General features: G+C 33.3%; 1 protein-coding gene across 3 annotated transcripts in view; it reads left to right on the top strand.

Annotated features, from left to right (window-relative positions):
• PKN2 (protein kinase N2) overlaps positions 1-8,880 on the top strand; it is a gene marked incomplete at both ends in the record, with an annotated part of 101,344 nt that extends 92,464 nt beyond the window's left edge. For all 3 annotated transcript variants that reach the window (XM_084242205.1, XM_084242206.1, XM_084242204.1), the window contains 6 exons: positions 2,154-2,216; positions 3,373-3,449; positions 6,672-6,814; positions 8,205-8,312; positions 8,508-8,588; positions 8,677-8,880. In XM_084242205.1, the coding sequence (XP_084098331.1) occupies positions 2,154-2,216; positions 3,373-3,449; positions 6,672-6,814; positions 8,205-8,312; positions 8,508-8,588; positions 8,677-8,880 (676 nt within the window). The remainder of the gene's footprint in view (positions 1-2,153; positions 2,217-3,372; positions 3,450-6,671; positions 6,815-8,204; positions 8,313-8,507; positions 8,589-8,676) is intronic.
• Positions 8,881-21,944: the final 13,064 nt, after the last annotated feature.

Genomic DNA, 21,944 nt, shown 5'->3' with positions numbered 1-21,944 from the left:
CTTTTTTTAATGGGAGATCTTACTCGCAGCGTCTCCTCTCCGCCATGTTGCTCCGCCCTCCTATGGAGGATGTATTTCTGATTACCTTATCTAAAATAGCATCATCAAATCAGGTCACTCTGTTTTGCACAGCATTTATTTTTTCCATAGTGCTTTATTTCTACCTGAAATCATCTTATTTATCTTTTATATTTTTTGTTTTTGTCTCCCCTCCTTAAAGGAGATGAATAAGAACCATATCTATTCTATTACTGGAACTCCTGAAGGATAGCTGATACATACTAGGTGATCAGTGACTTTTTATTGAATAAGGTTATGGAATCAATATTAGTTTGATTCCTAGTTGATGCTATTTTGTTGTGACTTTTTACAAATCAGTTATACTTTTGGAGAATGTCATTTTCAGCTTCTATATAATACTTATCTTAAAGGCTTGATTTCAAGATTAAATAAGCTGTTAACAAAATCTCTCATAGTACCTGACTCTTGATAAATATTCATACTTTTTTACAATATTTGGTCACCCAAGTAAGTTTGCTAAAAAATCATATGTATAAAGTAAACTTATGTTAAGTAATTATATAATAGTTAATATGTAGTCAAGTATTCTCCCAAATTGGCCATTTTTATAAAAATCAGTAAACACAAAACATAGTTACTTATTTAAATGTGTGTCTAAATCCATTCTAAAAATTTGAACATTCACCAAATTAACAAGAGTAACAGCTCTTGTTGGGAACTACTAGTAACTGTTATTGATGGGAATGGTGTTTAGGTGAGATTGATGAATGATATATTGAGGTAACATTGGTGTTGTAAATTATTTAGAGGTATAGGATCTCTCCTCGGGTGTCGTTACCACACTTGCACCCACCACCAAACACCCATAGTCCATTGTGCTCCCTCCCACTTTGTTCTCTCCGCTACCCGCCTCCTGCTAATTTCAGCACTTGGGGCTACGGTTTTATAAAGAAAATATCTATATATTACTTGTGTAATGAAGAACTGATTTTCCTAAAGTGTATCCTTACAGGCTATTTTCTACTGAAGACAGAGCTGCAATTTTTAAATTCAGTTATTTATCACCTTAACTACTCCTTCAATAAACCTACCATACGTCAGCCATTATGCTAAGTATTAAGGATAAACACCAAAAAAGACAATTATGATCCAATCTTTCAAGAGTTAATATTCTAGCTAGGTTCAAGTATTCCTAAAATCTAAACCCATATGTTCAACTTCTAGACCTCTTTGCCTGTCCCAAAGCAGTGCAGTGTCAACATATCTAAAGTCAAACTCCATTTCTTTACCTTTTCATTACACTAGGAAACTGTAAGTGTCATCTTTTCCTTTTCTTTCATAGCTTTTCTCTCCCCTTCATTGTCTACAGCTGCTTGAGACTCATACTTCTTTTTCTTTAATTCCTCTAGAGTCATTTCTAATTTTTTTTTTTTGCCACTGTATGGATATTCTTATGATCTTTTGTCTATGCTATAGTAATAGCTTTATCTATTCTTCTTTCCCTCTAGATATCTACCTATTACTATACTAGTCTTCACACTACTATAAGAAAAATCTCTCTAACATAAATCTGGTCATTCTGCCCTGATTAAAATGCTTTGATTCTCTATCGCTAAGAGATTTCAGTATCCATGGTAAATTCAGGGGTCTTCACAATTTGAACGCGGGCTATCTTTTTAACCTCATCTACTACTTCTTCACCGTTCTATACTCAGCCACACCGAACTTGGTAGTAGTTGTTAAATATGTTATGTTTTTTATATTTCTCTTCATTTTCTTCTTAGGGGAATGCCCTTTGTTCCCCCCAATGAAAGTTCTACCTTACAGGTTATCTTTTGTTCTTCTGGCAAGTTATATTTCTCTTACAAAACCAGATCAAATGTTTACTATTAAGACATCAGTGATTGCACCACACAAAGTTAGTGACTTCATTTCTAAAGATTGTACTTTTTTCATTTTTTAACTGTACCCTCAGTATCATATACCCTTCCTGCATTTGCTCATAGGAAGGACTAAATAAATATCTGTGAAATTAGTCACCTATAGAATTCTGCTTTGAAGCATAAACATATAAATTAGAATTCAAAAGAAGTGGAATTTATTAAATTTCTTTGATTTAATTCTTCAAACAGATTTTATGCTGCATGTGTAGTTCTTGGGTTGCAGTATTTACATGAACACAAAATTGTTTATAGGTAAGTGAAGTTTTGACCCTTTCTAATGGCTTACTTTGGTGTGAATTAGAATTAATTAGATAATGTGGAAGGACAATTTGTATTTACAGCGTCTTAATTTTCTCGTTACTATAAGTGACCACTAAAAATGTCCAACTTGAATTTTGAAAGATGTGGTTAACATAATAATGATATAATGAACCTCTTCATTCCTGATCATCTTTCCATTTTCAGGTTAAAATAGTCAAATTATAAAGTAGACTTTTATAACACATTTCACCAACAATTTTTATCTTACTGAGTATTTTACATTCATCTGTTCTACAGATGAAAACCAGAGACCAGTAGTACACAAAACGTGTCCACAGTAAGCTAAGTAGCTTGTGATAGAGTGTAAAACATCATCCTGCTTCCTTCATTAGTGCTATGTGTCATCTAAACAGTGTATTAGGTGACATAGTTGATTTATGTACTGGCACAAGGTTCTTATCAAATTGAGGACCAGTAACAATTAGTTATAGACCAGTGTACAAATGTACAGGTGATTCTTTGAATATCATTACTATAGACTAGATAAATTATGGGAAAGCTGATCAAAATTAGACAATACATTTTGACTTGTTCAGACTTCTAATAATATTTCCAATGTGAGGTTCTGTTTTACTCAGAGGATAAAATGTTTTCAACTACTTTATGATCTGTTAGTATAGGTGGACAACTTTCTCTTTATTTTGAATTACTCAGTAGGTTAAATTTGTCCCCCCGATACCTTATTTAGCTTGATGATTCTTTCTTATGGATTGTATATAGGCAAATTTCAAATTTAGTCTAAGTCAGATAATCACAAATAACAAATTAACAAACCTGAGGTAAAGATACTTGAACTCCTTCTGTTCTTTAAAATATACATTTAAAGAGATAAAACATTACTTTTTCCAAATCATTCTTCCATTTCTCTATAATAGGGGAAAAAATTCAGAAAGTAAATTGTATAGCAATACGTTTGCTAAAATACAAAAAAATGACCATTTGTAATATAGTGTTTAAATCTCAAATCATAACTGGAAAAACTTGGTTTTTTAGTTAAGTATGGCTCCTGTTGAAGCAATTATTTTGCTACATCTATTGATTTTGTTGGTTTTTTTTTTCATTTTACTTTTTTTTTTATCCTGAATAGGGATTTGAAATTGGATAACTTATTGCTAGATACAGAGGGCTTTGTGAAAATTGCTGATTTTGGTCTTTGCAAAGAAGGTAATTGGATATTTTAAAGTTCTTTTTCTAGATTACTGTTCTTTGTACCTTAGTAATTTTCAAGTTTGTGAAAAGTAAAATAGATTAAAAATATGGATTGTTTACACAACCTGATTATCACATTAAGAATTTGTTCTGTAGATTTGAATATGATTGTTTTCAGAAATCATAATAGAAAATTAAGACTTTCTTTGTGTGATTAATAATTTTATCATAACTCTTAAGGAAGCACCAGAATTTTCAGTCTGCTGGCACTGTACAGAATAAATTACATAGATCTAATAGACTTCTAGCTTTTTTAAATGTTTGATACCTTTAAATAGGAAAAATATATGCTTCTGTCTCAAGAATGCTTTCTGTGTATTGAAACAAAAACAAACTAGGGAAATTTGAACCAGAGGTAGCATAAGAAAATGTAAACAGCATGAGCATGGGCACCAGACAGATCACTCTAGGTATGAATCTTAACTCTGCTGTTTATTTACTGCGTGTCTTTGAAGGAGATAGTTTAAACATTATTGAGTCTTTTTTCTCACCTGTAAAATAGAAATAATCCTTCCTGTTTCGGAGTATTAAGAGAATTGGAGATAATTATAAGACACAGTTCCTAAAATACAAGTAAAGAGGTATTTTTAAATTTACATTTAGTATATTGTATTATAACTAACATTGTCTCTTCCTTTACATTGGTAGCTTCTTATTTCTGAGTTTTGCTTCTATAGCACATAGTATAATGTTTGTCACATCTTAATCTAAGTAATTGAATGAATAAATGAATAAACTCTGTAAATATTTGTTCACTGATTACTGACCTAACTATTGAATCCAGTAGAAGTTTTTTCTCTTATTGAGCATCTCAGTATTTGACAGTGTTGATAATAAATGCTTTTGTTCCTCAGAGTCTGTCCTTGGCCCATTGTTCTTCACTGATAGTTTTTAACTATATGCTAATGATTCCTAAATACATTAATTTTTTTCTGACACACTCAACCATCTACCTTAATAGTCAATAACCACCTCAAAAGCTTTATGAATAAAAAAAGCCTCTTTTCCTCAGATAGCCTAGCTCATAGTTAATAGTGCCAGAGTGCTCTTAGCCTTCCAACTTGAAAATGTGGAATTCTATCCGGGCTCTGTTGTTTTTTCTACTTTCCACATCCACTTAATCATCAAATTGTGCTGACATCTACTTCTTTAATATTTCTTAAATCTTTTTTTTTCCTTCTGCCACTACTGCCAACCATCATCTTATTTTGACAAGACTGCTTTAATAGCCTCTTAACCTCTGCTATCTCTAGTCTTTTTCTCCTTTATATCAGTCTGCATGTAATTACTAATATGTTAAAGAGGCCCACAAAAATACAAATCTTACCATGATATAACCCTGCTGTTATCCTTTAATGGGTAAAATATGATATACAGTGTCCTTCCTGATCGGCCTGCTTATTTCTCTAGCCAGATCGTTTGCTGTTGTCTGCCAAGTACATTCTGCTTTAGCAACAAAACTGCTTACAGGCTATGTCTCTTCACCACTGTCACCTATCTCAGCTCTACTTGCTAACATCCACTTATCCTTGAGGCTTAGCTTTGGTGTCACCTCCCCAGATAAATTACCTGAGACTTTTCTCCTGTCCCAGCTCTCAGGAGCTATTCTTCAATATGTTTTCATAATATCTTACTCTTACCATATCATCATAAGATTTTATTTATGTATATACACACATGTATCTGTTTCTTCTACTTAAGATAAGAACTCTCACTGTTGTATTCCTACCACTTGGCATGGGTGCCTAGAATATAATAGGTACAGGTACTCAAAAATATGTTTTGAGTAACCATAGCATTTAAATGTGTTTTTCTGCATTATAAAAATATATAAAATAAATTATAATTGTAGTTAACAATTTCTGAGCACTTATTGTATGCCAAGAACTTTGCCAAATGGGTTACATATATGATCTCCTTTGATTTGTAACAATCTTAGGAGGTAAATAGTACTATTAACTCTGTCATACGGATGAGGAAACTATGCTTTGAGATTTGGCACGTTTCCCAAAGTCTCACAGCCAACCCAATGGCAAAGCTGGAATTTAAACCCAGATCTTTATGACTCCAAAGCCTCATGCTAACTACTTCATAAACTTTTACCAATTTGAAGTCCTAATAACTAGTTTGACTACTTTCAGTGTACTTTTAAAAAAGTATCAGAGAGCAAGAAACTTTTATCAAATGAATGACATACCAGTATTATTGTAATTGACATATACATTGTACTAATATGTCACAGATTTTGTCATTATTATAGACAAAAGAAGACAAAAAAGAGTAGTTGTATACCAAAAGTGTTACATGTAATATGCTTTAGTTGTGAAGAATGCAGAATAAAAAAAAATTTTTTAAAGATTTATTTATGCATATAAGAACTGAGATATAGGCCAGAGGAGGGAGGAGGGAGTTGAGTGGACTCACCAGAGACAGAGTGGGGAACGGAACAGACAGACTGACTGAAATACACTGCTGAGGGGAGCAGTGGGCAAGTCAGGAGAGGTCTGCTGTGCTTTGTAGGTAGCTCTCTGGGCCCAGGGATCGAACTCATGCTGCATAGGCTGCGGATAGCTTCATAGTGCTGTACTTAAACCCTTGTGCCACCAGGGAGACCCTACATAATAAAAGTGAAGAAAAATTAGTTCTCTTTCTTTGTTAACTTACTTTTTTCTAATCTTGGCAAGGGTATTTAAAAGACTTACACAGAACGTATGTAAATATTATCACAATTTTTTTAAAGATATTTTATTGAAGAAGAAAAGCCAGTATGATAATGTTCAGAAATTTTGCAAAAAAAATAAAAATCCTCCACCCTAAAGTATTTTGCCTTAGTCCTAAACTTAGAAATTCATTTGAAATTTTCAGTTATTATAAATACATAAATATTTATATTTAGAATTGAGAACATTTATTTCAGATTCACCCATAAGATGGCATTCATAATGAATTTTAACTTTAAAATGCATTGAAACATTAAATTTGTAGAATTGTGAGGAAAATGTATTTGGAAGCTTGTTAAAATATTAATATAATAGCTCTATACTATATGACACACTAAATCAACTTATTTTCTTTAGAAGTCTTTGTTTTGTGTTCTTCAGTTTGGTCACATCACAAAATGTGCAGTTTGCCAAATTTCTTTCTGTGTTAACAAATACTCAAATTTACTTTTTTCAGGAATGGGATATGGAGATAGAACAAGCACATTTTGTGGCACTCCTGAATTTCTTGCCCCAGAAGTATTAACAGAAACATCCTATACAAGGGCTGTAGACTGGTGGGGCCTTGGTGTACTTATATATGAAATGCTTGTTGGTGAGGTAAGCAATAAGAAATAGGTGACAGAGAAGAGAGAGGAAGGATGATTGAAAAACCAAAGCATGTCATATTCAAAAAAACCACTTAATATGTCCTTCATAAGTAGAAATTGTTTTAAATAATTATAATGATTACCTATAGGTCTGTTACTTTTACTGTCTTTTTTTTTTAGATTCTTGCATTTTCTGCAAAATGCATTACCAGTGCTTTGAAAGTAGCTCCTTGTATTTCAGTAATGCTGTGGTTATGAGTTTAAGACATAATTATTTATGTCTTATTTATTTTTTCATAGGGAATAGAATAGCAGGAAGACTAATGAAAAGAATACTTTATATGTATCACGAAAAGTCAAAAGTACAGCAAAGTTGAAAATATTGACCATTTTTTCCCTGTTTTCTTTAGATTAACTTAAAATAAATTTCTGGAGATAACTTAGATAACAATTTCATACACAGAAATCGTTACTACTTAGGAAAAAGTAAATCATAGCAAATAAAGTAGTAATATTTTATTGTTTTTTAATGTATTTATTTACATGTGAAATTTAATTAAGCTACCAAAAATTATATTCTTACTTAAAATTTACTCTCTATAGAAGTGATATGTGAAAACTGTGAGTTTATTGCAGAATACTACACAATTAAGAACCAGCTAATTCTACTTTCTCTTATTCTAAATGACTGGAAGACTTGACAGTGAACAGATGAGGAAACTCCTGTTTGTGTGTGTGTATGTGTGTTTACTTTTTTTAAAAGGAGCTTATAATTGATAGAGCTCTTAATTATCTAGGTGATAAAAGATAATGGATCTGGCTGTTCTCCTGGATTGCTCTTTGCTGTCTTATTTCTCTTTAGTACCTCAAGAGAATAGTTGGGAAAAAGAACTAAAATTAAAACTTATCAATATACTTCATAATTTCATAGCATTGGTGGTGAAGTGTAAGCAACAACTATTTTTTAGTTTTGCCTAAAATTTATGTCACATTTCTCATTATGAGTGATTGAAATCTCAATCAGATTGAGATTTTCAAATATGTGTTTGAAATTTATAATTGTACAAGTTCTGAGGATTAGTAAGGCTTCAGGCATAAACTAACATACCAGGACCCCTTTTCCATGCAGCAAAAAGAAGTGAAAGTATCAGGGAAATTAAAGGACATTATATGATAAGACCAAATTTGTTGTAAAGATCTGTGAAGTAAATTTACAGGCTAATTTAGTATGAGTATATGGTACACCCTCTAGGCTATTGACATCTATTGTGGTTTCCTGTAGTCCTCTTTTATTGTTTTGGTGGGGTTTTTGTCTTCTTATTGCTTGGTTGTACTTTGGAGCTTGGTAGGATTTTATTGTATTGAAACTCATTTTACTTACTCAGAGATATTTCTTCTAGTCTCCCTTTCCTGGCGATGATGAAGAGGAGGTATTTGACAGTATTGTAAATGATGAAGTAAGATATCCAAGGTTCTTATCTACAGAAGCCATTTCCATAATGAGAAGGGTAAGAATTAATGGTTTTTAAACTACTTACATTTTTTATGTTGAATGATATGTTCCAGTAGAACATTAGAAATTGTTTTTTCCGCTTCATAGATGTTGCGTACTTTAGATAAGCACATCCCCAAAAAACATCTAGATATTTGCAGGTTATAAGATGAAGTTGCTAGTTTAAATTGTTTTTGCTTTATGTTGTTAGCTATTGAGAAGAAATCCTGAGCGGCGTCTTGGAGCTGGTGAGAAAGATGCAGAAGATGTAAAAAAGCATCCATTTTTCCGGGTAAGTATGAAAGTTTAAAATTTTTTTATGGAACTATAGCAATAAGAAGTAGGGAACTAAACTGGCCATTTTATATTTTACAATCCAGCTAGTTGATTGGAGTGCTCTGATGGATAAAAAAGTCAAGCCGCCTTTTGTACCTACCATTAGAGGACGGGAAGATGTTAGTAATTTTGATGATGAATTTACCTCAGAAGCACCTATTCTGACTCCACCTCGAGAACCAAGGATACTTTCAGAAGAGGAGCAAGAAATGTTCAGAGATTTTGACTACATTGCTGATTGGTGTTAAATTCCTAGACACTGTGAAACAAAGCAGACTGACTCACAAGAAGACCTCTTAAAAATAGCAACCCTTCATTTGCTCTCTGTGCCACCAATAGCTTCTGAGTTTTTTTAAACACATGAAGATTTGTTTAAATACTCTTCTAATACCTTCTTGAAAAGTGGTTTCTCAATGTATTTTCAACATAAATCTGAGCACTGGAAACAGTTTCATGGAGTTTAAGCTGAATGAACATTGGCCATGAAATCTATCACAAATGAATACTTTTGAATCAAAGTTAAAAAAAAAAAACCAAACACTCTTCTACAGTCCCTCGTTTTGCTATATGTCTGCTTTCGATGAAAGGAAGATTATTAATCGGTTAACTTCACTTAGCTATATTTTACAAAAAGAAAACAAAAGGGCTTGGGATGCTATAACTATTTACACATAATATGATTCTGTTTGAACAAGGCAAATGTTCTTATTTTTTTAAAGAAATTACTGTAATGTCAAAAAAAATTAGTAGTAGATTATGCACATTTTGGGGGCCTTTTTTAAATGAAATGAATTGATGTTTTATAATTTTTCTATATTTATTAGAAAATTTTGATTGCCTTATCTTTACTAACCATGTAACAGAGCCTTATAGCTTTCCAACAGAGCTACTTGCCAAACAATTTTTTGTTTATTAAACTATGCCGAAACTATGCCGAGACAAACAGGAACTACTAACATCAGCATTTACTTAAAATTTTAAGAGTAAGGACTTCTGATGAACCTGAACCAAGACACTATGTCATGTGTATGCATTCCCAAAGTCTAGACATTCAGTGTGTTCAGTTGTATCTTCTTCCAAAATCAGTGAACTGATCATTCTTTTTTGATACTCATTGTATATTTATCAACCTAGTTCATCTTGTTCTTGTGTCTACTGTAGAAGGAAGCTATATCTTTTTTAAAACATAGGGATTATCATTGTATACATGCTGTGAACATGTATATGTGCAAGTTGTAATGTATTCTATGTTGTAGGTTTATTATTTAATTTCACCACTTTATCACTTTTGTACAGTGGCCAAGCAGACACCTCAAACTCCAGCATATATGTTAAAGTGCATTTGTACATTTTGGGCCACTGGATCCAGATTTTATATTGGCAGTTACTAAGGGCAAAAGCAATATATTGTAACAGAATGTATAAATATTTTTGATAAAACAGTCTATATTTTATAAAAATTATTATAACACTAAAGCTGTACCTCAAAAGACTCAAAAATAATTTGATCAAGTACTTTTTACAGAGGATCCATTTGTGGCTTTTTTTAATGCTCTTATAGGAAAGTCTTTTTGCAAACCATGACTTTTCCACATGCCTGGAGTTTTGTTTTTTGTTTCTTTTCTTTTTTTGGTTTTTCTCCCCCACCAGTCTATGATTTCATTATTTTTCCTTATTTCAATAACAACATCTTTCATTCTATGTTTTGCATGTTAGGGTATCATACCTCAGGAATAGAAAGTTGTTAGCTAACCATACACAATTAACCATTTAATCAAAGTGATATCATGTCATGAAAATTATTCAAGTTTAAATTCTATAAGGAACATGAAAGCATATGAATTTAGAGTTGAGCTAAAAATAGGTATGTCAGCCTTGCCACAGTATGTTGGCATGTTCTCCTTGTACTCTGAGAATAATCATAATTCTTCAGAGATATTTTATGCATTCTTTTCAAATTGATTATTATCCAAGATCCTCGGGGAGAAAATCTTAAACAATGTATTGTTTAAAATTATTCTAAAACACCAGTTAACTTCATTAGTAAAGGACAGTAGAGAATTGTAGCGTAATTATATGGCTTTAATTTAAACAGTGTTAACAAAATATTAAAAAAAAAAGAACTCTAAATACTTTTGAGGTACAGTCTGCTCACCTTTTCTGGTTCTCAAATATGCAGAGAGAACAATGTCTAAAATAGACTTTTAGCTTTGAAAATTGACATAGCATTTTGTAACTACACAGTGTACAGAAACTTTTTTTTTTAAATAGAAGTCAATCACTAAAAAAAATTAGAGGGCAGGCTATATTCACACAATTAAGCTGAAGAAAGCACTAATTTTTTTTCTGTAGTCTTAAATATATATATATATTTTAGTCAGATTAAAAATTTTTAAACTATAGAGTGTAAATATATTTTGCTATTACTGTATGTGTAAGTGACTGCTAAAGCACTTTGTAAGGAAATTAGAATATTTTAGAATGGTACACTATGCATTCAAATGAAATGTGCCTTTATGTCATTCTAAGAAAAAAAGTGTTTTTGCAGTCATAAATTACCACAAATGCACAAATTAAAGTTTAAATAGATTGTAATTTGTAACTTTGGTTTTAAGTATTATTTCCTTTTGGAAACCCCTTATTGGTCAAAATATGAGTTGGCTTTATTTTAATCAAGATCTCAAAGACTAACTTTAGTTAGCCTTCTTGTGTGTACTTTCTGTCCTGGGGAAGGGCTTAATCATGAAAATTTTGAGCAAAGTGTCTACTTCACTGGTAATAGTAGAGAATATTTGCGCTCTAATCATACGGTTTGTAGCATCTTTCATTCAGTGGGTGTTTATGGAATATAATCTGTGTGCTTGACACTAAGGATTGAAAGGTGGGGTGTAAAAGCATCAAAGTGTTCATTAATGAAGACATTAGTGCTAAAATTTGAGCACCGGTATTATATGTACTTTCCTCTTGTTTGAGGTTCAGTTATTTTATTTCAGGACCTGGTATTTCAGAAAATAGGTAAATGAAAACAGATTACTATCCATTTTGTGGTCATCTTATTTAAAAATGGCAAGTAAAATATTTTAGAAACATAAAATGATTCATGCTATCTCCATACGGTAAATTGAGGTGATAGTGGAAATTGCCTTTAGATGTTGACTAGGAGAAAGCTACATTATAGATCCAAGTCTAACAAAAATTTTACAGGTGCTACTGATCTTTGCAAAGCAAGTGAAGATGAATATGAGAAATACAAAAAGGCAAAGCCATTCCATGGATCATAATCTTAATTTAGAATGCTTATTTACTTGCTAACTGTCTTTTGAGGTCTAGTGTTCTCTGAGATAATTGCCTTATATGTACATAGATATATAAATATGTGTATTTGTAAGCATATGTATATAAACTTATAAATAACCATCTAAGTGTCAGAAATCTTGCATAATTTCCACTTTTGTTCTAGTAATTAGAAGCTCTAGGACTTCCAATAACACATGAATTTGAGGCATTGCTAATCTCATTAAAGGTAAGAGTGGTCTCTAACAATTCATCATCCAAGAGTTAAGATGGGACTATGTAGAGGTTGGAACTGGAATCTGAGTCCACCGAGTAGACCAGAGGAGTAGAAGGTTGGAGAGGATAAAAGAATGGCAGGGAAATGGTTTTGGAAATGCAACACCAAGATGAAGTGGGATTGCCAAGAATGGATTCCTGTATCAACACTACTATGGAGATAATAAGCCTTGCAATAGCAATAGAATTTATATTCTGTGCTAAAATTCTCTAGTTTGCAAGTCTAGTTTGCAACTCTACCAACCAGAGAATCAAATATTCTCTGAACGAAAGTTTCTCCAGGATGAGAACATAGAGCTCCTACAGAGTAAAACGTTATACACTGGCAAACATCACCCAGTTTATGAGACAGCAAGCCCCCTTCAGTGAGAGCCAACAGAAACCGTGAATTTAGATATCCTCTCCAAAAGAGATTTCATGTATTAGAATTCTCAAATACAAAACAGATAATAGCTATGTATAAAATGTAAATATATATCTAATATTACTAAAATAGACATAGAAGAAATTTTAAAGAAATTATCAATCTTTTTAATTTTGTTATCTTTAATATATTACAATGCTGTACATGATTTAGCAGAATAGTTTCACAATTTATCAGAGGTATATTATGACACCAGCACCCCCATCAAAGCGTCCATAGTCCTTTTCCCTGGGCTATTGAGCCCCCTTCCAGCTTCTTCCCACCTAACCTCTCCCCCTTAACAACTTTAATTCTGCAGTCATATTTCTAGGATTTGTTTTGGTTTACTCTCTCCTTCCTTCTGCTGGCTTTTGGATTCATTTGTTCTTTTTCTAGTTCCTTAAGCTGTAGTGTGAGATTATTTACTTGGGTGATTTTTTTTTTATTTTATGATGAGGGCCAATATTCCTATATTCTTCCCTCTTAGTACAGCTTTTGTTCCATCCCATAGATTCTGGTAGGTCATGTTTTCATTTTCCTTTGTTTCCAGGTAAATTTTAATTTCTTCTTTGAAGAAATTTCTTTATTAATCCAATTGTTCAGTTTCCTGCTTTCTTTTTGATTGCAGGTTTAATACCATTGTAATCAGAGAAGATACTTGATATGATTTCAGCCTTCATGTATATTTTGACACTTGTGACCAAGCAAATGGTCCGTCCTATAAGACATTCCATGTGCACTTAATAAGAATGTGCTCAGAGGTATTTTTTTGAGTGTAGTGCCCCATTAATGTCCAGTAGGTCCATCTGGTCTACTTCCTCATTTAAGGCTAATGTTTCCTTGTTGATTTTCTGTTTAGTTGATCTGTCCATTGTTGAAAGTGGAGTGTTGAAGCCCCTCGCCACTGTTGTGTTGCAGCCAATGCCTGCTTTTAGATTTCGTTAATTGTTGCCATATGTATTTTGGTGCTCCTTCATTTGGTTCATAAGATTTAACAAGTGTTATATCTTCATGAATGTGTTGATCCCTTAATCATTAGGTAATATCCATCCCTGTCTCTTGTTATCTTTTTTGCTGGAAGTTTATTTTATCTAAGTTTGGCTGTCCCTTCCCCTCTTTGGGGTCACATGTGCTTGTAGGATTGTTTTCCATCCACTTGTTTTGATCCAGTGTTTTCTTTGGAGCTAAGATGGGTCTTCTAGAGGCAACAGAAAGTTTGGTTTTGGTTTCAGATCCAGCCACCCTTTCTTCTCTTGCAGGTTCAGTCCATTTACATTTAGAATGCCATTGTGTTTTTCAGTTCTGGTTCTATTTTCTTGTTTAATTTTTTGTGGATTTTCTTCACTTTGATTTAGATAGGAGTGCTCCTTTCAACATTTCTTAGAGATCATCCCCAGCCTAGCTATAAGTATGTGGAGGAGGTAAGCCCAGCATCTTCATTCTGTCACCATCTTGCTCTCTTTAGGAAACATTTTAAAATCCCAAAATGAAAAATAACAAATGTGAAACTTGGGGAGGTTAACAACAGATTAGGCAGCTAAAGAGAGAACTGTAAAATGTGAAGAGATGTCTGAAAAAATCAATACCAAAACAAAGAAATAAGGAAATGGAATATATGCAAATAAGGTTAAGAGAAATGGAAGATGGACTGGAGGTCCAAGAGGGAAGAATGGAAGAAATCTAGTATTTAAAGAGATGGTAGCTATGAATTTCCCAGAGATGAAAAATATCCAAGTACTCTCCATAAAGGACAAATAAAAATAAATAATATGCATAGTACCACTGTCGTGAGACTAGATCACAGAAGACAACATTCTGAAACTGAAAGGAGAAATTATGAAGGAATAAGACTAACAACTAAATAGCAACAGTGGAATATTGTTTTCAGAGCATTGAAACAAAATGTCAACTTGGAGTTGTAAAAGGTAAAATTATTGTTTTATGAATGAGAGCAAATGAAAAGTTATTTTTAAATGAGGGCTTACTACCAAAAGATAGTGCATCCAGAAAGGTGATCTAAGATAACAAGAAAGTTTTATGAACAAATAAAATGGTAAACACTTATGAAAATAAACCAAGTCAAAGATGATCCTCTCTTGTTTCATCTGCTGCCCCTCTCAGCAGGGTATTTAAATAAAGACACCTCTTCTGTTTTCCAAAAAAGAAAAAAAACCAAGCCAATAGAAGACTTTTTTTTAAGTCAACAGAAATTCTGAATAACAGTGGTAAGAAAATTGAGATAGGGAAGTAGTCTATTACTGGGGGCAGGGGGAGTTGAGGCATTAAGGTATTAACTTTAAGTGTAAATCATAAAATATTAAGGATATTCACTAAAAGAGTATAGTGTGTATAAATTCCAAACCAAATATAGATGGTAGAAATAAGTCCAAACGTATCAGTAATCACAATATATGTAAATGGTGTAAACTATCCAGTTTAAAGCAAGCTACTGATTTCAATTTGACATTTATAAAAAAGCATATCTTTGTTTTGACAAAAACAGTTAAAATCAGTGTCATATGAGGAAACATTAGGATTCCTTTTAAAAGGGCCTCCCTAATGGTGTAAGGGGTTAAGTCTCAGCACTATGAAGCTATCTGCAGCCACTGCAGCATGAGTTTGATCCCTGGCAAGGGAGCTGGCCCACATGGCGCAGCAGAACTCTGTCTCACACGCTGCTCCCCTCAGCAGTGTATTTCAGTGGATCTGCCTGTTCTGCTCCCCACTCTGTCTCTGATGAATCCACTCATCCCTCATGCCCACACCTCTGGCCTATACCCCAGTTCTTGGATGCATAAATAAAATAAGTCTTTTTAAAAAAATTAGAAATAAAACTAGTATGCCTATTATTACTACTACTTTTCAATACTACCTTTAGTACTATAAAGACTCAGAGAAAGAAACAATGTTTATTATTTTAGGTGATGTGATTGTCTATGTAGACAACTCAAAAAAGTATCCTTTTTAAAAGTTAAAAACTAAACCAAATCAAATATAATCTTGGTAAAATGTTGCCTTTTTCTTTTTTTTTTTTAAGCAAGGGAATGTTGAATCAGAATTAAGACAATGAGAATCTAATGTGGAGGCAGAAGAATATGGTAACTGTGGAGTGCATTGGTAGGTATTAGTTGATAGTGTTTCAGGTCTTCAGTATCTGCGCTCATTTTATCAGCTTTCAATATATCCATAGCCAGTAATTTACCCCTCACCCTTTTAAGTCCTCACTTTTCTTCCTTTACAACTTAAATTCATTATATCCATTATAATCACTCTCACAAATACTTTCATCTCTTCCCTCATCTTGCTTTTTTTGCAACCATGTTGGGTTCATCTCTGCGTCCAAATAACCGTGCTAACACACTTCATTACCGTGAAGTGAGCCAATGCTAAATTTCTATAATCTATTGGTTCTCAAAACTTCAGTGTGTCTGGATGAGAACCTGAGAATTTACATTTCTAATTTCCAGGTAATATTGATGCTTCTAATCTGAAAGCATGAAACAATTCCAATACTTTTAAAAAGATGAACAGTTTTAAAATTACTTATCAATATCTAGTATTCAGTTTCACAATTATGACTTGTTTATTTGTACTTTGTTGCTAAAGTAATAAAAATCAAAGAATGTGTATTCCAGCATACTAATTACTAAAAGTTGTTACAAGAAAGCAAAGCTGGGGCCTCCCTGGTGGCACAAGGGGTTAAGCACCGCACTATGAAGCAATCAGCAGCCTCTGCAGCACAAGTTCAATCCCTGGCTAGCCAGGGAGCAACCCACATGGCAAGGCAGATCTCTCCTGTTTCGCCCACTACTCTGCTCCACAGTGTATTTCAGTCAGTCTGCCTGTTCTATTCCCCACTCTGTCTCTGGTAAATCCCCTCTCACCCCCACTCCTCTGGCCTGTACCCAGCTCTTGTATGCATAAATAATATTTTTTTTAAAAAAAGAAAGAAAGCAAGCTAATTACCGTATCATAAGAAAAAGTCCAGGAAACAGACTAGACTTCCCCTGTTTACCTATCCTTTGCTTGAAAAATGTACAAGTAAGTGTACATGTTATTCTTGCTAAAGTCAGCAAGAGAATTAATTTCATAAAAGGCACAGTCAGACTATACTTATGTTTTTATGTAATTCCAAACTCAAAAATATTCATATAAAGTGATCAGTGCCAAAACAAACCAGAAGGCATACAATAACGTTTCCTTAATTCAGCAATGTTTTGAGTGAATCTGCATGTACTAAAGATTAATCTTATACAATAAATAACTTAAAAATTAAATACAGGGAAAAGTGCATGTGATCATTTCCCTTGAAAATTCTTTAATTTAGTCATAAAAGTATAGCTTCTATGTGGAAATTTTTTAAAGTTTGCTTTCTAACTCCTATGGGCACACATTTGTAGTTTCTGTCTGTCTTCCAACCGTAAGAGTAGTATATTTTTTGCCTTCACTAAAGTTTAATGACAAACTTAGTTCATCACATTAAATGATACTAAGCTCATTTGATCCCATAGTTGACATTTCTCCTTTTTTAGAATTTGTTATTATTGAGATATAGTTGACATATGATATTGGGTAAAAGCTTAAGGTATACACAGTGATCTGATAACATTTACATATTCCAATATGATTACCACCTTAGCTTTAACAAATACCTCTGTCATGCCACATAATTATTATTTCTTATTTGTGCTGGAAACAATTGAGATATAGTCTCAGCAACTTTGAAGTTTATAATACAGCACCGCTGTCTAGCATCTTTGTGCTGTGCAATTAGGTCTCCAACACTAGTTTACTGCTGCTTCAGATTTTGTGCTCTTAAATATCTAATTCTTCTAGCCCCTGAAAGCTAGCCTCCATTCTACTGTTTTCACCTGTTCAATATTTTTAGATTCCATATATGAGTAAAAGTACACATTTTTATGTCTTTCTGTTTGACTTATCTCAGTGTAATTATTCAAAGTCTAACTGGTCATCACAAATGGCAGGATTACTTCTTTCTCATGGCTGAATAATACTCTTGTAACAAATAGTACATACGTACCACATCTTTATCCATACACCCATTGCCAGATATTTAGCACCATATTTTTTTGCAATACAGTAAATAAGGGAGTGCAGTTATCTCTTCAATTTCATTTCCCTTGGAAATGATATATATATACCCAAAAATGTAGAATTGCTGAATGATGTGTTAGCTATATATTTTAATTTTTGAGGAGCATCTGTACTATTTTCTGTATGGTTGAATCAATTTGCATTCCTACCAAAGAGTTCCATTATCTCCCAATCATTGCCAACATTTGCTCTCTTCTTAATGATAAACATACAGTTGTGTGATATTTTTAGTGTTTTGATTTGCATTTTCCTAATGATTGATGATTTCGATAATTTCATGCAACTGTTGTTGGCCATTGGATAGCTTCTTTAGAAAATCATTTAGTTTCGGGCCTCCCCGGTGGCGCAGCGGTAGAGCGCTGGGTTGCGAAGCTGCCCGTGGCCTCTGCGGCGCCGGTTCGATCCCCGATTGCTCCCCGGCCACCGGAGGAGGGTCCCACATGGCGCGCAGACCTCTCCTGCCGCCCGCTGCTCCCCTCAGCAGTGTACTTCGGTCCTTCTGCCTGCTCTGCTCCCCGCTCTGGCTCTGGTGAATTCTCTCACCCTCCCGCGCTTCTGACTGTACCCAGTGCATGTATAAACCAAACAAACAAACAAACAAATAATAAATAAATAAATAAATAAGACATGCCTCTAGAAAATTAAAAAAAAAAAAAAAAAGAAAATAAAAAAAAAAAAGAAAATCATTTAGTTTCTCTGTACATTTTGTCATCAGGTTGGGTTTTTGTTATTGAATCATGTGCATTCTTTTAATATTTTAACACTAGCCCCTTACAAACATAATTGGCAAATACTGTCTCCCATTCTATAAGTTGTCTTTTTTATTTGTTGTTTCTTTTGCTGTACAGAAGCTTTTTAGTTGATTTTTGCTTTTATTGGTTGTGCTTTTGGTGTTATAGCCAAAAAATCATTGCTAAGACCAATGTTGAGGGCTTCCTACATTTTCTTCTAGGAGTTTTATGGTATTAGGTCTGATGTTTAAGTCTTGAAGTTATTGAGGCTTATCTGCCTATTTATTAGATGCTAAGGTGTTTGAAACTCTTCCCCAGTCACTTAGTGTGTGATGCTAAATAGCACAGACCCCACAGAGGCACCCTTGTTCATGGATGGATGTTTTAATTCATTGTTATAAAGGAAGAAACAAAAGGGAGGACCATTTTAGTCCTCTGACGCTGATGTTACCTATAATTTTAGTTAGTTGGAAATATTTTCCAATGTTTCTTGGCCATCCCATGAGTTATTTAAATGTATGTTTCTTAGTTATTAAATAAATGAAGATTTTCTAATTATCCTTCATTGATTGATTTCTTCATTAATTATACTGTGGTTCCTTGAGACTTGCTGAAGCTTGCTTTATGGCCCTATATGTGGTCAGGTTTTTAAAATGTACTATGTGCTTCAAAATCATATTCTTCAGTTGTTTGGTATTATTCTATGTTTGTTAAGAAGCTAACCATCTAATTTTGTTGTTAAATCTTCTATATCCTTACTGGATTTTTGCGTATTCTATTACTTATAAAAACATTGTGTTAATATTTTGTGAAATTTCTTTTTTTAGTTCTGTCAATTCTACTTTACTTTGTGACCTTACTACTAGGCACCTACAAATTTAGAAATGATATATCTTCTCAGATGAAAGATGAAATGGGTTATTCTGAAATCTAACTTTTTTTTTAATCTCCAAGTAACTTTTGTCTCTCGTTAATGTAATTTGGAGGTTGGGGGTTATTGATTGTGGGAGTATTTTTTTTTTTTTCCATTCTTTTACTCTCAAGTTTTCTACGCCTCTATGTTTTAGGTATGTATTTTGTAAATAACATTGGGTTGGATTTGATTTATTCATTTATTTTTACCCGTACTAATGATCTCTTTACCTGATCATTTGGTTTATTATATTTAAATAATTACAGATATTTGGGTTTATAATTGATATTTTGTGATTTCAACATTTCTTGCCACTTCTATAGTTTTGGATTTTGTTTTGTTTTGTTTTGTTTTTTGTGGGACCCTCACCGGTGGCCCGGGAATGAACTGGTGCTGCAGAGGCTGCAGCCTCGCAGCCTAGTGCTCAACCACTGCACCACCAGGGGAGGCCCCACTTCTATAGTATTTTTAAAAATAAGGTGCCTAACTTTGAGATGTGCATTCTTTCTAGTATTTCTTCTACTTTAATGGCACTCATTTGCTGCCATTCTTTTTTCCTTTTCCTCCTTCTGTCTTTCCCTATTTAAAAATAAAATGTGTACATTATGAAAGGTAGGATTTTATTTGGGACCTCTTTTATCTAATAAATAAACTTGTGTATTAATGCATTCTTGCTGAAATTATATAGCATATATTTTAAATGGTTTGAGACTGTTTAGAATGTTCGACACATAAGCAAATCTTGTAATAACAGCACTGCTCCCCCCCATGTTTTGGTGATTATAGCAATAACTGTAACATATGGAGATTTGTCACTAAGCATACTCATGGGTATAAAATTTTTAATTGGCATAGTATGTACCTAAAAGTAGATTTGAGATTTACTCTTAAAATTTAAAGATGGGTCTTAGATTAGAAAAGTAATTTTGTCTCATAGTTTTTTAATTGCTTTTTTGAATGAAGAGAACATTAATGGGAAGTCCTGACTATCCCATTTTGAAATATGCTTTATTATGAAACAAAATATGTAAGAAAATACTGGCAGCCATATGTTTCATAATGCTATATTTTAACTATCTAAGAAAGAAAACTGGATAGAGGAAAAGTAACAAATAGGAAAAGCAGGTTAAAGGGGGAAGTAAGTGAAATCAGAGAAAGACCACAGACTGTTCTTTAATTTCTAAATGAGTAAAAACTGACTATGTAAAACAAGACATAAAGGTTAAATTTTTGTCTTGGCACACATTTTGTGACCTTTGCAAATTACTTAACCTCTCTTGAGTTTTTTTTTCTTTTTATTTGTAAAATGAGGTTATGTTACAACCCTTTGTTAGTCCCCTTGGCAATTAAGTGAGCAGAAATCCCAACTAGGGGCCTCCCCGGTGGCACAGCGGTTGAGTGGTGGGCTGTGAAGCTGCCCGCAGCCTCTGCAGCGCTGTTTTGATCCCCAGCTGCTCCCTGGCCTCTGGAGGAGGGTCCCACATGGTGTGCAGACCTCTCCTGCCGCCCGCTGCTCCCCTCAGCAGTGTACTTCGGTCCTTCTGCCTGTTCTGTTCCCTGCTCTGGCTCTGGTGAATTCTCTCACCCTCCCGCGCTTCTGACTGTACCCAGTGCATGTATAAATAAATAAATAAATCTTTTAAAAAAAAAAAAAGAAAGAAAAAGAAATCCCAACTAGTTAACTGAACCTGACATGAAATTTTATTGATCCCACAACATTGGCCCAAGTACATCTTTTGGAAATATTCCAGAAGTGGAATTGCTGGATCATATGGTCGTTTTATTTTTAGTTTTTTGAGGAACCCTCCACAGTGTCTGAACCAATTTACATTCCCACCAACAGTGTACAAAATTTACTTTCTCTTGCTGTCCTACCCAACACTTGTTATCTCTTCCTGATGATATGTAAGGTGATTTCTCATTTTGATTTTCATTATTTTGGTTATTAGCAATAATTAAGAACAAGATGTCCTTTTTGATACATGATTTATAAATATTTCATTTTGTAAGCTGTCTTTTTTGTTGTTTCTTTTGCTGTGCTAAAACTTTAGTTTGATATTATTTAGCATTCATTGCATTTTGGTGTTACACCTAAAATGTCCTAGAGAGCTACTGTCCTATGTTTTTTCTTCTAGGAGTTTTACAGTATCAGGTCTTGTGTCTGTGTCTTTTATTCTTTTCAGGTTATATTTATAAGTGGTGTGAAATATGGGTCCAATTTCATTCTAACAACCTTTTTGAGGAGATTTTCTTTACCCCATTGAATAAAGAAATTGGCTCCATTGTCAAATATTAGTTGAAAGTAAGTGAAGAGATTTATTTTTTGGTTCTCTGTTCTATTGCTCTTTGTGTCTATTTTTATGCTAGTCACATACTGTTTTAATTAGTAAAATTTTGTTGTATCATTTTAGATCAAGAAGTATGACACTTTTTGTTCTTTCTCAGTATTACTTGACCATTCAGTGTCTTGTGGTTCCATACACATTTTAGGGTTTTGTTTTTGCTTTGTTTCTTTTTTTTTCTTTTTTTTTTTTTAAATGCTGTTGGAAGTGTAATAGGTTTTGCATTGCGTATATAGAG

This window comes from Talpa europaea (assembly GCF_964194135.1).
Source record: "Talpa europaea genome assembly, chromosome: 9".
NCBI lineage: Eukaryota > Metazoa > Chordata > Mammalia > Eulipotyphla > Talpidae > Talpa > Talpa europaea.
Note: the sequence above shows the minus strand (reverse complement) of the source record. Positions and strands in the feature narration are given on the sequence as shown.